Source organism: Poecile atricapillus, chromosome Z, assembly GCF_030490865.1.
Source record: "Poecile atricapillus isolate bPoeAtr1 chromosome Z, bPoeAtr1.hap1, whole genome shotgun sequence".
NCBI lineage: Eukaryota > Metazoa > Chordata > Aves > Passeriformes > Paridae > Poecile > Poecile atricapillus.
In genome coordinates this window covers 134901443-134916364 of record NC_081289.1, presented here as the reverse complement: position 1 = coordinate 134916364, position 14922 = coordinate 134901443, and the positions used below count along the sequence as shown (strand labels likewise).

General features: G+C 36.7%; 1 protein-coding gene across 1 annotated transcript in view; it reads right to left on the bottom strand.

Annotated features, from left to right (window-relative positions):
• Window positions 1–2560: 2560 nt before the first annotated feature.
• PRLR (prolactin receptor) overlaps window positions 2561–14922 on the bottom strand; it is a 59195-nt gene continuing 46833 nt past the window's right edge. The window contains exons 4-13 of the mRNA XM_058826076.1: window positions 14744–14913; window positions 13788–13954; window positions 12792–12933; window positions 10708–10840; window positions 9323–9492; window positions 7910–8079; window positions 6815–6959; window positions 5902–6001; window positions 4498–4567; window positions 2561–3873 (exon numbers count right to left, since the gene is read on the bottom strand). Of these exons, the coding sequence (XP_058682059.1) occupies window positions 2863–3873; window positions 4498–4567; window positions 5902–6001; window positions 6815–6959; window positions 7910–8079; window positions 9323–9492; window positions 10708–10840; window positions 12792–12933; window positions 13788–13954; window positions 14744–14913 (2278 nt within the window). The 3' untranslated portion in view covers window positions 2561–2862. The remainder of the gene's footprint in view (window positions 3874–4497; window positions 4568–5901; window positions 6002–6814; window positions 6960–7909; window positions 8080–9322; window positions 9493–10707; window positions 10841–12791; window positions 12934–13787; window positions 13955–14743; window positions 14914–14922) is intronic.

The window sequence follows — 14922 nt, the reverse complement described above, 5'->3', positions numbered from 1 at the left end:
GGGAAAAATAATCTATCTGCACATTTGTTCAGCTTCAAGAATTAAATATATTTATGACAATACATTCAAATTACATTTAACAAGCAAATCCCCCAAAACTTCAAAGCAGCAAGAAAATGCCCCTTTTCCACTGTGGGTGACTTTCCCTTTCCATGGAGAGCCATGATGATTTGGCATATTGAAACATTCATCAGCAAAGGTGGGAGATGCTCAACACCACACAAAGTAATTTCGGCTACAACTATTTTACAGTTTCAGTATTCATTTATGACAAAGCAGAGAAACTCCTTGACTCTCTTTCTGTGTGGATTATTGGAGGCACACATGCTACAGTTAGGCAGGATGAATCATACATTTAAAATCTGCTAACTGTTGTGCCTGTGTGCTTCAGGTAAAAAGTAACTTCAGGTAAAAAGATACAGTGGGAACAGCCTGTTACTGTCATACATCTGGGTAGTCACCAGTGTTCTAACCTAAGAAATCTACTCTATAAGGAACATCTTTAGGCTCTAGGCTTGCTAAGGTACTATAGCTTCTGTGCATCACCAGATACATCACAGAAGGCCTGTAGCAGCGTATCTTTTTGCACATCATCTGGTGTAGGAAACTACACAGACAGAGCTATCTGTGTAAAGAAAGAAGAGTGTGTCTGATCATGTTAGCTCTGTCAGATTCAGTCAGAAGACTGAAGGGTAAATAAAACACTGTCAGACACGGTGTGTTATCAGCTTACACACTTCCACACACATGAGTTTCCTCATAACTCAAGAGTTTATTTGCAGTACTAGAATCTTTAGAAATTTGTAAGGTATACTATATATGGAGTAACTATGGTAAAATTGTTCTGTTAACCATAACTGAACAGAGTTTTATGTCTGGCTGATACCTGGAGTAGCCCCTTTGTGTCTTCATGTGTTAAGTAAGTGGCTGAATTAGGAATCTAGGATACCTTCCCACACCTTCAGAAGAGCATCCAGACTGCTCAGATCAGCCCCTGAAAGTGGGCAGTTGCCTGTATAGAGGACAGGCTCTAAATCTGATGCCACCTTAATGTTACAGTCTACATTACCATGTATGTTTATAGACACACAGATAATTAGCTAAGTTCTAAAGTCCTGCCTGTGCAAAGGCTAGGCAGTTCTACTATAATCTGTGCTTGAGCCATTCCATGGCTTAGAAGGTAAAGGGTAAGAATCTGATTTGCCAAATTAGTTGTGGCCTTCTGGTACCTTCAGAATCTGAAATTCTCTTTCGTCTGGCTCTGCAGCAGGCACCTCGTACCACAGGAAGGCTTGCTTGGTGCATAAAATCATAAAAATATGGGGAAAAGTAAAGCTGTTCAGGAAGGTGACTAACAAAAGGGAGCCCATCTATCACATACACTCTCCTTCACTGGTACAGGATCATTCCCTCACCTTAAATTTCCAGTTTCCCCTGAAGCTAGAGGTGCTGGCTAAATACTTTGCCCACTTTTAATCAGTCATACTTTTCTGGAGTAAATGAAACTTTTGTTTCAAGAAGTAAGGACCACAACAACTTTGCAGCCACTACAGTATCATTTTGATTCTGTCTTCAGTTACATGGGATATAGTGGATCCTTACTGTTCCCACTGCTGTTCTGGGGACACACGACCAGCCCAAGTATATGGACTTGCCTCCTCATTCCCACTGCTTTTTCAGTGGAGGTCTGAATCAGACCTTGGAGGCTGGGTTTCAAAACTGACGTTAGTAAATTCATTATGAAAAATCCGACTTTCCTTCCAAGCTCAGAGAAAAGTGCAGGAGAACCCCATTTCATTTATAATTGGCATCAGAGTACAAATTCAAAGGGACAGGACCTTAGCTCTTGAAACCTAAATTCTATTTTAATTATATAATTACAGGTAATAAAAAACCTGTGAAACAAATAATTTACAATTCAAATAGTAATATATCTGTAATATATTAGAAATATAGTTTAAAAAGTCTCCATATTCTTAATTAGTATAAAGTTTAATTTTATGCTTTGTATAGAAATTATAGCTTTACTTGTTACTGCCTCAGCAGAAGGAAAGAGAAAAGTTCCTAGGTAGCTAAATAGCACTGGGAAATTAAAAAATATTTTATTTTGCTCTTTTTTTGGTAATAGAAAAATAGCCTTTAAAAATAGATTGTTAAACATATGGGCTTATATTAAAGTAAAATTGTATATTATATACAGTAAGGCAGTATATCATATATTATCCTGCTTTCTTTTTAATTTTGGTTTGTCTGGACTAGGATATGAATGGGATGCAGTTTTCTGTCACATTGAAACAAAGCAAAAATATATTTAGAAGAATTTGTTATTTTACTGCAATTTGTAGAATATGCTCTCTTTTATATATGATTTGTAATGTACAAGAGCTCCTTTTTCTCAAGGATTGAGAAAAAAGATAAAGAAAACTTAATCTAGTGCTAGAATGCATTCAGAAGAAAACACATTGTAGGTAAGAATACATTGTGCAATGATTTATCTAATGTAGGAACTGCTCAGATCGCTATGGTTTGCTGACTAATCCACAACAATTTTCATCTTTGTTGAATCTGTGCTACCTTCTCAGGCTTCATCGACCAACAGAATTTTTGCAGAACTGAATAATTATTTTACAGTGCATTTTCCATGACAGACAAGATCCATTTCCTCATTTCACCGTGTCAGAAATGTGTGCTAATGATCCAGAACTGACGCCCATGACTAACCTCAACTCACAGATTATTTTATTACCTGAACAATGCACACAGGCGGTTAGGCTTTTGAAGACTAGGCTTTTTAAAAGAGCTGTTTGCTATGTGAGTTTCTTTTGCTGTGTGTAACCACTAAGTATGTGCTGTACTAATAGGTTATTTGAAGGAGGGCATAAAGGAAGATGGGTCCATGTAGTCTGATCCACTGGTGTCTCTTGTGGAGTCACTTGGAGCTGTTGTGCTGTAGCTTGTATTCTTCTCAGCTTGACTTTGCTGAGGGTTCTGAGATGTTTCTGCTACAGGTTCTTGAGACACAGGTGTGTTTTGGGTGCGCTGATCTGGCAATAATACTAAAATGTGATGATCCATAACTGTTGAGACCTTGGTATATTCTTTGCTGGTTCCTGGAACAGTGCATTTTTTGGTCTTTCCACTATTTTCTTTATGTTTCAGTAATAGTGTTGGTTCCTCATCTTGTCTGACTTTATGAACTTCTACATAGTCCATTAGTTTAGGATTCAGGAAAGGTGACTTGTCATTTTGTTGGTTTTGTCTGACCTGCACTATGGTTTGGTCAGTTTTGGAATATTCCATCTCGTTTATCTTTTCCACGTCATCATACACAGTTTCAGCAATAGGATACAGCGACTGACGATTTTCTTCATTTCCCACAAAAACTGGTGAAGTGTTCACATTTGTGGTGTTCAGGGTTATCCTGAATGCCTCCACAGTGCTGTGGTAGGCAAACATAGCAGCCTGATTACTGGGTAACTGAGCTGCCAGCCACGTGCATGACTTTTTACTCTCACTGTTACAAGGGAGCGTTTTCTGTTCTGAGGCCGTACACTGAGTTTCCCAGCTCCCTTTTCCTCCTTTTTTTTCTTTAGCTCTTACATCTTGTGTTTGAAGAGCAGATGGAAGGCTGCGGGATTCCCTGCACTTCACAGGGAGGAGAGAAGGGCTATCACAGCTCCCTCGGCCTGAGTCACTGTCTGTTTCCTTGAGTATAATTTTTGTATTTTTACAATGAGTGTCATGACTTGGCATGAGCTGCTGATCCTCACTGTCCTCCACCTCCAGATATTCTATCAGTAGTTCCTCACAGTCTGATGTTGGAGGGAAACCATGGCAACCAAGAGCACTCAGTAATTCTTCAGATTTTCCTGTCTGAAGGTATAATGAAAAGGATATAATTTTTCATTGTCAGCCATTGGGATTACCTGTCTAGAACAACTGTAAACAATCTACATATTTAATATACAAATACTTTGATAGTTGTATTGCTAGACCTGAACCTGATTGCTGCAGAAACTATTGAAAGAAGGGAAGAAAAAATCCTGAGTTTCCTCAGTGGGGAGACAATCCTAAAATTCATGTTTCTAATTTGGGAGAAGCAGGGAGCTTTTGGCAGGTATGGCTCTCCTGAGTTTAACAAGAGGGAAATGGAGGAGAATTGCAGTGCAGACATGTCCTTCCTCTTCAGCATGGCAAAAGATTGTGGAGAGCATCCTCTGTAAGAACTACTAGGAAGGTCACAGAAGCATTTCCTTATGTCCCAGAAAACACAGCAGTCACAAACCCTCTTCTTAAACACCCTTCTGTTCCAAGTGCAAGGCAGAACTCTGACTCACACATATCCTCCACGTATTTAACCAGAAAGTGTTGCTCATTTCCAACATTGATTACTTGAAGCAGTTTTACACTTTACTGTGGTAATTGTCCTTGCCAATACATAAGTTGGAAAAGACATGAGTTTTGGTGAATTCTTTTGTTGTTACCTGTGATACTCACCTCTAGCAGATGTGTATCTATGCCTTTTATCTTTGGTCCTGGAACTGGTGGCAGGATAAAGGCCATCATTCTATAAAAACACAGAATAAACATATCAGATGTAAATACAGACTCTATCTCACTATTTGTTCTCCCATTTCCTCAGAATGTGACTAAGATTTGAAACACCTCTCCCATATCTTATACATCCCAGTTGGACCTCTGTCTCTTGTCTGCCTCTCAAGCTAGGAAATTCACAAATCCAGTTACAGCTCATAAAGTAGCCTTAGATGTATTTATAAAAAACACCAGTAGTACAAAAGTTGTTCAACTGGAAAAGTAAAATTACTAATGTCCTTTTAATTGTCATCTGTTCCTTAACCTCTAGTTCTCTAGCACCATTGTAAATTCATCATTGGCCAAGAAACAGTGAAGTGAGGCGCAGTTCAGGAGGGCTAGTGGGGCTGTCTGTGGATCTTTGACTGTCACCTGACTACTGCTAAACAGGATTTATGGTGAAGGACATGGCGTTTTCAACCACAGTTTCTATCCCTTTCTTCTACTCAGCCAGTATTTTTTTTAAGACTTGTATAAAAGCAATAATCTTTGCAATTCCTTGTCGTCCTAATTAGGAACGGCAGAAAGAACGACACGGACTCTCAAGGGAGTCAGAACAGAAGAAATCTTTTAGTTTATTGCTCCAGGCCTGTTTTATAGACAGATATGTGGAAAGTACAGAAAGGAAACTCTTATTGGTTAGTAAACTACTACATCACCATCATTGGTCAGTGGGGCTCACCATCCCCCTGACTTTCTCCTGCAAGGAAAACAAGGAGGCTGTTGCAAGGAAAACCTGCAAGGCTGTTTTGTTTCCCTGAGGATTGTTTTAATTCTTTCTCATGTTTTTCCCAGGCTACTTTCTCAGGCAAGCCTGGGGAGCTATGCGGCCTGTAATTTGTACAGGCACTCTGATTCAGATTTAGCATCCATAATTCCTTTCTCTTTCAAATTTGATTGAAATTAGCCAGGATTCTAAGCAATCATTTGGAAAATTTATAGAGAGGCTGGAAGAAAGATAGTCTCATAATACAACCTTGTTTACTTTAGGAGATTATGAAAAAACCCAAAGACATGTCTCCTGCAGGAACAGTGGTACTCTAAGTAATGTTTGATGAATATTATATGACTAACCACGATTAATCAGATCTAATAGAGACAGATCTTTACTAACTGAGAATTTAGTCTGGATTCCATAAGGAACAGAAACACTTCTTCTTTCAGCTGTAAATTAAGTCAAATACCTATAACTAATAGTTTATCAGATAAGGCAAATGCCATAGGAAATTGAATCAAATACTAGAAGTCTCTTTTTGAAAAGTTTTCTCTGATCTTGGACTCCACGCAATTGTGAAATTGGTGGCTTACCTGTACCCTTTCATAATCATTATCCAGCTCATAGTTAAACATATAAGAGATGACAGGACACCAACGACGATCCACACAACCATATCTTTTACTCTGAAGTCTAAGAAAAAACAGAATTATTTATCTAGCATTTGTAGAGTCAGCATGCCATGAAACTCACAAATTACTTTTATTTTAAAAATTGGCCTAAACTGCCGAATTTATTATCGAATAGGGGCCTTCAGAAGCACAGATGGATCTCAATAATCCCTGTAATATCAAATAATGAATATAATTTTTACTAATGGTACTGCACAGGAAATAAACTCTCTTGGAAAAATCATACAGAAATGCATGAAGAGGAAAATTTTGTCACAGCCAATTATACAGATTGGGTTCAAATCCAGTCGTATCAAAACTATAGCCATTTCATTATTAAATACATATCATACAATTAATTAAATGCTGGGTAAAGTGACCTAGGATTACATATTTTTAAGGATTTTTATTGTAATGTAACGCTTTTTATACTGAGGTGATTATTTCATATTAATTCCAGATAAAGAGTAATGAAGAGCTGTTACTGTCTGAAGGCAGTCACTCTGTTGCCTGTGTCACAGTTTTAATGCAATTGCCTGAGTTCTTTTAATTAAAAACTACCATAAAGAGAACAAATTAGTCAGTAGACAGAACGGAAATTATCTAAATAATCAAAGAAATTATTCACTTTCTTAGGTCTATCAAAAAGTAAAGAAGGGAAAAGATAACTGGGTATGGTGCAAGGATGAGAAGGATTTGGTTACCTTAGAAGTGATGTCCTTGTCTGTCCCAGGGAAACTAAGGGAACTGAATGATTCCCACAAACAGCTAACAAAAAAATATAACATGATCTTGCATGTAATAACAATTACTGAAGGGATGTCTGGCCACTCACCAGTAGGGATCTCAATATACATTTCTGGGCTCCACTCACTCCAAAGTCCATGGTGATCTGGTTTGCAGTGAATCTGTACAATGTACCTCTTTCCAGGATTTAAACTAAACATTTTATATTGTGTTTGTTGTCCAACAAAAATAGTCTGGAAATAAAATAAAAGTCACAGCTAAGGTTTTGGTAATCAAGATGAGAACATAAAATGAGTCTGGATATCTTTTCCTAATAACTGTTGAGCAGGCATAGAATAATAGTAAATTTTTTTTATTTCAATAGTTTAAATTCTGCTTTCTAGCAGGTGAGAATGAGATCTGGTTCTGTTATACAGTGTAAATTAAACTGCTGCAAAAACACATCATCAATTTATGGCAAATAGGGAGGAGCTGTGGTAATGGTAGGAACTGCGATGGTGACAGGAAGAGGAGGCTGCAAGAAACAGAGATGGAGAAAGAAAATGCATAGAGGAAGATAGAATGTGAAGTGGTGGAAATGCACAGGGTAATAAAAAGTAGGTGTGGCCAGAGGGCCAGAGGGAAATGCAGTGGAAGGGGGAAGGCAAGAGGAGATACAGAGGTGGTTTGGAAGTTCTGCAGACAAGAAGGGGATGGAGTCAAATACCAATAGCTGGAGTCTTTAATTTGCCTCTCAGTTGTTTAAGTTGTAGATCCTGACCATATAAAATTATTATTATTATAGTGTTCCCACTGCAATTACTACCTAGTTATTATTTATATAAATTTAAATTATTTTATGTAAAGTCACTGATCTTTCTGTTATCTAAGAAGTGCTTGTGGTTAAGGATAAATTATCACAAAAGAAAGCTGACTAAAAGAGAATGAACAATTTAAACTAAAATGCCAGTATGATTAATAAATAATGGCCACAATTAAAACCAAGTACTTTATCACCTGCTATTGTACAGCAGCATCTGAGATACCAGTGTTCTCAGCAGGAAATCATAGGTTACACAAACACTTTTGAAAAATTATGAACAATTTAGAGTGTCTGCTTCATTACATTCAGGCATGAGACCTGGCTGACAAAATCTAGCTGGTTAGGAAAAAATTATCTAGCAAAAACTTGTGACATTTTTACCTCCCATTCCTCTCCCTCTTCAGGCTTTAGTCGCAATTCATATTCAAGGGTAAGCCATCCAGATCTAACATCAGCTAGTGGGGGTGGAGACCATGTCAGGACCAGATATGGTTTTCTCTTTATTGACTTTTTTAATTCCAGAGTTATATTCACAGGAGGATCTGGCTGTACTGTTGAAATAAAACAACCATCAATAAGAGTTTAAGTGACTTTTTTCCTTGCATCTTAGGAAGAAATATAAAATTATGTGAGTGAAGAGTTGCCATCTCCATTGTGTCTGGCAATTTAGAACTGCTACTGTATAGAAATCAAGAGTTTTCAGATAAAGTAAATATGGATTTATGAATTTCAAAACTCCCCTGAATAGTAGTATGTTGGATTCATATTGAGATTTGCCTTAATCATTTATCATCAAAAATATTTTTTCTTACATTACCATTTATTGTTACTTTCCTCCACAACTATATTTCAAAGTTAACATCTTTAAAGTTATGTTATGGAAGTTGTGCTCTACTATAATCTTATCAAAGCTTGGCATAAATATTTAGGAACACTGAAAACATGGATGCAGTTAATGAAACTTATCCCCTCCATCTTTTACATTTAAAAAACTCAACTGTATGGTCCCTACACTTATATGTAAGGATACTTAAAAATAAACCAAAAAAACCACATTGAAACTCTGTCTGTATATCAAAAAAAACCACAATGGAACATAGGTTTCTTCTACAGTCAGGCTTGCATCTTCCTCAGAGGTAAAGACTCTGCATCTTGTGCATGTATTTTACCACTGTCTGATCAAAGATTCATCAGGTCATTGGACTGAGGTAAAATATAAAGCCATTTCTCCAGGAACCCTTTTCCAGTTGCCAGACTCTTGGCAGCCAGATCCTTGGCAACAAAATGGTTATCAAGGATAATGCTCCGTTCTCTTAGATAAAACCCTAATTACTTGTCCACAGTCACTCTGTAGAAAAGTCTGAGAAAGAGATTATCAGTACACTGCCATAAAAAGCACTAATGCAGCCTCTCTTGGGTCTGAAAACTACTTTTAGGTAATCAGATTTAAGTATTATTAGTTAAAAGATCAAACAGATTTCAGTTGCTTGTACAGTGGAAAAAAGATTTTAGCTGGATGATGTTTCTTAGGGTTTGACTACAAGAAATATGGAAAACCAATAAATGTTTCTCTGAACATAGTTTTAAACCTTTTAGCATTTTTGGCTTCTTCTGAAAATAAGATGGTAAAGGGATGAATATTGATTTGTTATTACACTAAGGAATATCTTATTTGCCCAAATTTATAACTTGGATATAATACTATATATGAGGAGAGCTGGAATTAAAATTCTTGTGTCAAAACCCATGATTCTGAATTATTTGGTTGCACAGAAACTACTTTTTAACTCTTACCTATGTAAGTCACATCCACATAATGAGGATCAGAGACATTACTTCCCATTTCATTAGTTGCCCTCACAGTAATATTGTATATGGTCCAGAAAGAGGTGTGCTTTTTATCGAAGTAGCACGAATTGGGGCCTGCAGTTTTGTAATCTGGACATTCATAAATTTTTTCTTCTCTGAAATGAAAGAATCCCAGTGATTAGGTTACACAGACTAGAACACCTGATTGGTTTACTAGTACTTCAGCATTATTTAGGGCTGGATCTGATTTTTCACACCTGGCAACGTGAAGAAAATCAGAAAACTGGTTCAAGACTAAAGAGTCATTGGACAATCCCAGAGACTGTACTAAGCATTTTCCCCACAAAGTAAACACCACAGAGCCTGAAGAACTTAGGCTGTTGCAGATACAGCTGTGGACTAGTACAGCTCAGCTCATATTTCCCTGAAAACCACTGTTCACTGCACCGCCCAGAGCCCTTACATGTTCCAGAGGCTGAGTACAACTGATTGCTGAAGTCTTCTAACCCATCTATTAAAATTTTAGTATTTCCAGTGTTCATTCCACACTTGCAGGAATTCTGTGTGTTACGCTAATACGCTTTCAGAATTTATTTGGTCTTGATCATCAAACAAAAAAATCTGCTTTGTACCTCTCCTTCACATCCACACCCAAGCTTCCCAAAGTCAGAGAAGGGGTAGGAGAGAAAATTGAGTATGTAGTATTTGTTTTCATGCTCTTCTTAGGTGCACAGTAACAAAAGATGGATGTGGACCTCTTACTCTGCCATACCTGGCTAGACCAGCATCTGTGTTTTTACACTAAAACTGGGCTCTCAGCTGACAGTTACAGAGTTTACAACCTATTTAGGTCATTGCAAGGTTGAACAGTACCAGGTGAACTAAAAAGGACCAAAAAGGTTCACAAGACCCAAAAAATTTTATTGACTCTTTCTTTAAAATTAATGTTTAGCACTTTATCTGAGTTCCAAGGAAAGATTACTACAGAAACAAGGAGGCATTCATAGTCTATGAGTACAAAACAAGCCTTATCAGAAGATGAAAGTTTTAGTATCTGGTCATTTTGGAAAGTTTTATTTCTGAGACTGCATGGTTGAAGACTTTCAGGACTGTGCAGTTGTATTGTTTACTAGTATGCTGTTGATGGGCAATGAAAAGACAGAATTCACAGTAATTCACCTGCCATTATAAAGAAATCAAGATTTAATATTTTGGTCTTAGACATGTTGCTACCTTAGTGTGATGCCAGAACATGGCACTGGACAAAACCATGGACTATAGAAAATGGCATCCCCTGAAATAAGAAACAAATGAGGATGATTTTTCAGGTCCTTCCAACAAAACACTGAATAACTACACAGCACTATTACCCCTCTTTGCTGTAAAGCAATGTGTGGTTGGTCAAGAGTCCTCCATCTGAAGCAGGTTTCCACCAGCAAGTAAATGTTTCTTTTTCAGGAGAACGGCACTTTATTATTGTAGGCTTTTCAGGAGGTAACCGTTCTGTAAGAAATAAAGAAATTAACTAATTAGCAAGTTTAATCCATTAGGTCTACCTTGAATTCGTAAAACAATGTCAAGCAGAGAACAGGTAAATACGAAAAAATAAAAAGTTTTTCTTCATAGTAGCCCAGGAAAGGAGGGACCATTCCCTACTTAGGGCAACAACTTGCTACTCTCACCTGGATTCTGAATTCCCTCTCACTGCAGCCGCATTGAAGAACAGTTTTAGATTTCTGTTTGTGACTTTCTTCTGCCCCAAAATCTCATAAGGAATGTTGAAATACTGACATAGCAGGCTCTATGAAATGATTTAAAATACACTATACTATCCAGTCTATTTTCAATATTGTTCTGGTTTCAGCTGGGATAATTTTGTCTCAGTAGCTGGTATAGTCCTGTGGTTTGGATATAGTATGAGAATAATTTTCATAATAAAGGGATATTTTGTCACTAAGTCATGTTTATCCTAAACCAAGGACCTTTTTGTGTCTCCTGCTCTGTCAGTCAAGAGGTACAAAACAGAAGAAAAAGCTTGGGAGTGAGTATAGCCAGGACAGGTGACCACACCAAAGGGACACTCCACTCCATAGAACATCATCTCCAGAATACAAATTTGGGAGTTACCCAGAACCAGTGCCCATCAAGAGGATTCAGAAATGGGGTCCAGCACTGATCAGTAGTGCATGAGCAAATATATTGTCCCTAAATTTTTGTTGGGTTTTTTTTTCCTTTTTTATAATCATCATCTACAATTATTATTGTTATTACATTTTACTTTGTTTCAATTATTGCATTGTTCTTATCCCAACCCACAAATTTTATCTTTGATTCTTCCCCTCATCCCACCATGGCGACATATGAGTGAGCTGCTGTGTGATGTCTTGTTGCCAGCTGGGCTTAAACCACTACATACAAAAACATTTTTTTTTCCCCCAAAAGGTGTGTTTTAAGATGATTTCTGTTTGAAAGGCATGCTGTCATTTTCTTTTGCTTTTAGGTAAAAAAAATGAAGAATGTAAATGTTTGCCTATTTGTTTGTGTTCTTGCCAGTAATTTTCTTCTGAAGTACTCAAAATACACAAAGAAGCAGCTCTCATATTTCACCATAATGTTGTTATGCTCAGTACTCAGCCTACTTGCATGATTGCTCCTGGGCAAGTTTTTATAGTTTCAAGAACAGCACTTAGGAGTTGGGCAGAGAAAAATGTTTAAATTTTGAATAGGATGACGCCCATCAAAACCCTGAAGTGATTGAAACTTTTGCAGTTATACATTAAAGGCAAAAATATGGTCCTATTACATCAATAATATATATTTTCTACTATGTACAGAAGAGGCATTGATTTTCCAAATTTTTAATTGCCTGAGGCAGACCTGAAAATGGGACATTTAAAAAATATTTTTCTTTTAACACTACTTCAACAATCTCCATGTCAAATAATGAATAATACAATTAGTAACTGAAAAAGTTTTGAGACAACTTGGCTAAAGTGTCTGGCAACAAAATACGATGTTATACATATTTAGTGTGTCTACTCAAATCCAGTAAAACACAGATTGTGACTTCCATGTGATAGTAAGTGTCATGCTCTGCTAGACACAGCAGGGCTTTCAGTCCAGGCTCTTATACCTGATATTTATAGCTACAGATAAAATCAACATGATTTTTCAATAAAGAGACAGGGACAATAAATTATTTAGACACACCTGTATCAGAACTGACTTCCTAGTAAATCCCACCTTGTTTATCATAGCCAGTTTCAGCAGAGAATCCTGACTGGATCAACAAGATTAACAAAGCAATTACAACAGAAAGTATGGTAAAATGCACTGAGCACTAGAAAATACCTGTGCAAGAGGCCAGGTTTTCAGGAGTGGCATTTAGGCACCTTCACATCATTGAACCTGCTACAATTTAAAAGCAATTTACAGATCAGCAACCATCACTCACCTTTAGGGATCTGAATGCTTCTTTCTGTGCTCCACTCGCTCCATTCTCCAAGGTCTAAGATGCAACGCACCTGAACGATGTACTTCACCCCAGCTTGTAGGCTGGTCATCTCGTAGTGTGTCTGCATTCCTACAGATACTGTCTAAAAATGAAAATGGACAGGGAAAATAATAAAGAATTGGACCACTTTAACAAATAAACCATAAAGGAATAGGCATTGAGTTACTCACTTCTGAAAGTCAGGAATGTAAGTTGGGTATTTGTAAAATATTAAAATTTGTAAAATATTAAAAGCAAAAGCAGTGATTTAGCAGAAAAAAATCACTGCTGATTCTGATACTCAAAAACATGTTGAACTATAAAGTTCCTAGTACTCCATCAGATCCACAATGCAAGGAGCATTCCAAGTAGTCTAACCCACATATAAACCCCCCACTGAAATTCTTCTCAGTGTCTTTAAGTGACTTTCTCAGACCCTTCTAATTTCTCCCCAGAACTATTTCAAAATTCACAGCATTCTTCACCATTAAGGTATCAACAAGCTAGATAGCATCGAGGACTATAACTTTAAGATGCACTTGCCTATGACTTTAACAATGACATTTTGTCCTGAAAACTCAGCTGTAGCAGTACAGAAGCTGATTCATGGAAATACGGCAATGGGTGGGGAATCTCAGTGGAAATGCTTAAATGTGAATAGGCCACAACAAAATTTTTGAGGAGCAGGTTGTCTCCAACTGGTAATGTTGAAGAGAATGATGATAACTGGGTTTTGGTGTACTGTTTTGTTATACATAACATTAGGATGATTATGGAAATTATGTTGAATTTCACGGTCTCTATAGACCACTCCAGTATTTTAATTTCTTTAATCAGATTTGGTTACATTAATTTTTCTATTTTTACACAAACTAACATTTTTATAAGACCAATTAAAGTGAGATAAGAGAATTAACTGGAAAGAGCATTTGTAAAATAAATATGTTTTTCCCTTACCTCCCACTCTTCCTTTTCCTCAGGCTTTAGTCGAAGCTCATAGTGATATACATGTGAATTAAAGCTGGTATCAGCTAATGGGGGTGGAGACCATCTTGCCCAAATGCATGACATGTTGGCAGATGTGTTTGCTACTAGAGAGAGATTCACTGGAGCATCTGGCTGAACTGTATAAATGAATGAAAAGTGCACCATTTAATTTTCCCTCAGAAAAGACACCTACTTTGTGTTTTTTCATGTCATCCTATTAATTTCAGATAATTCAGTGTTTTAAAGAATATTAAAGAAGCTTTTTATTTTTCTCCTTAATGAGTTTAAATACCTGATTTCCAACAGTATCAGCAAATCTTAAAGTTTACTCTGAATTTGTCAGGCTAAGGAAATACAGAGCATAATTTTGTAAGGTCACTCTTGCAAAATAAAAATGTCAGCTATTTCATAGCTAGAAAAACTAAGTATATTATAATTAAAATGTTACATTATGTGTGTGCAGAAAGTAGAATGGAGTCAGTAATATAAAATACTACAGAAAGCCTGTATAATGCTCAGGCAGTTCTTTTTACCCTTCCAAGAAGGCAATGCCAGAAGTTAGAAAGATTGTTACATTTGAAAAATTAGGTAGCTTAACCCAATTTGAAAATTTTATAATCTACATTGAGTCTAATTAAAATATTGCAGAGAACTAGAAACTGAAACAATTTTTTCAGCAGAAGTTAAATTTTTTATATATTCATACATGAAATTCCTACAATCACGAATGTAGTTACTTAATGAATAATTAAATTTCAATTTTCACATATATTTAACATGCATACTTCAGATTATCTGTAAATAAACACTTCTCAACAGCAAGTTTCACATCATGAGGAAGAAATCTCTCACCACTAGCTGTTCTAGAATTAAAAACTGTATGCATTTCCAACTAGTTTGTTTTCCACTTCATTCTTTGATTTTACCTATGGAAGTTACATCCACATGCTGAGGATCTGAGCTGTTACTTCCAATCTCATTTGTTGCCATTACAGTGATAATATAGGTTGTCCAGGGATTAGTGTGGTTTTTATTGAAGTAGCAGGAATTTGGACCTGATGTTAGGTAGTCTGGACATTCATAGATTTTTTCTTCACTGAAACAA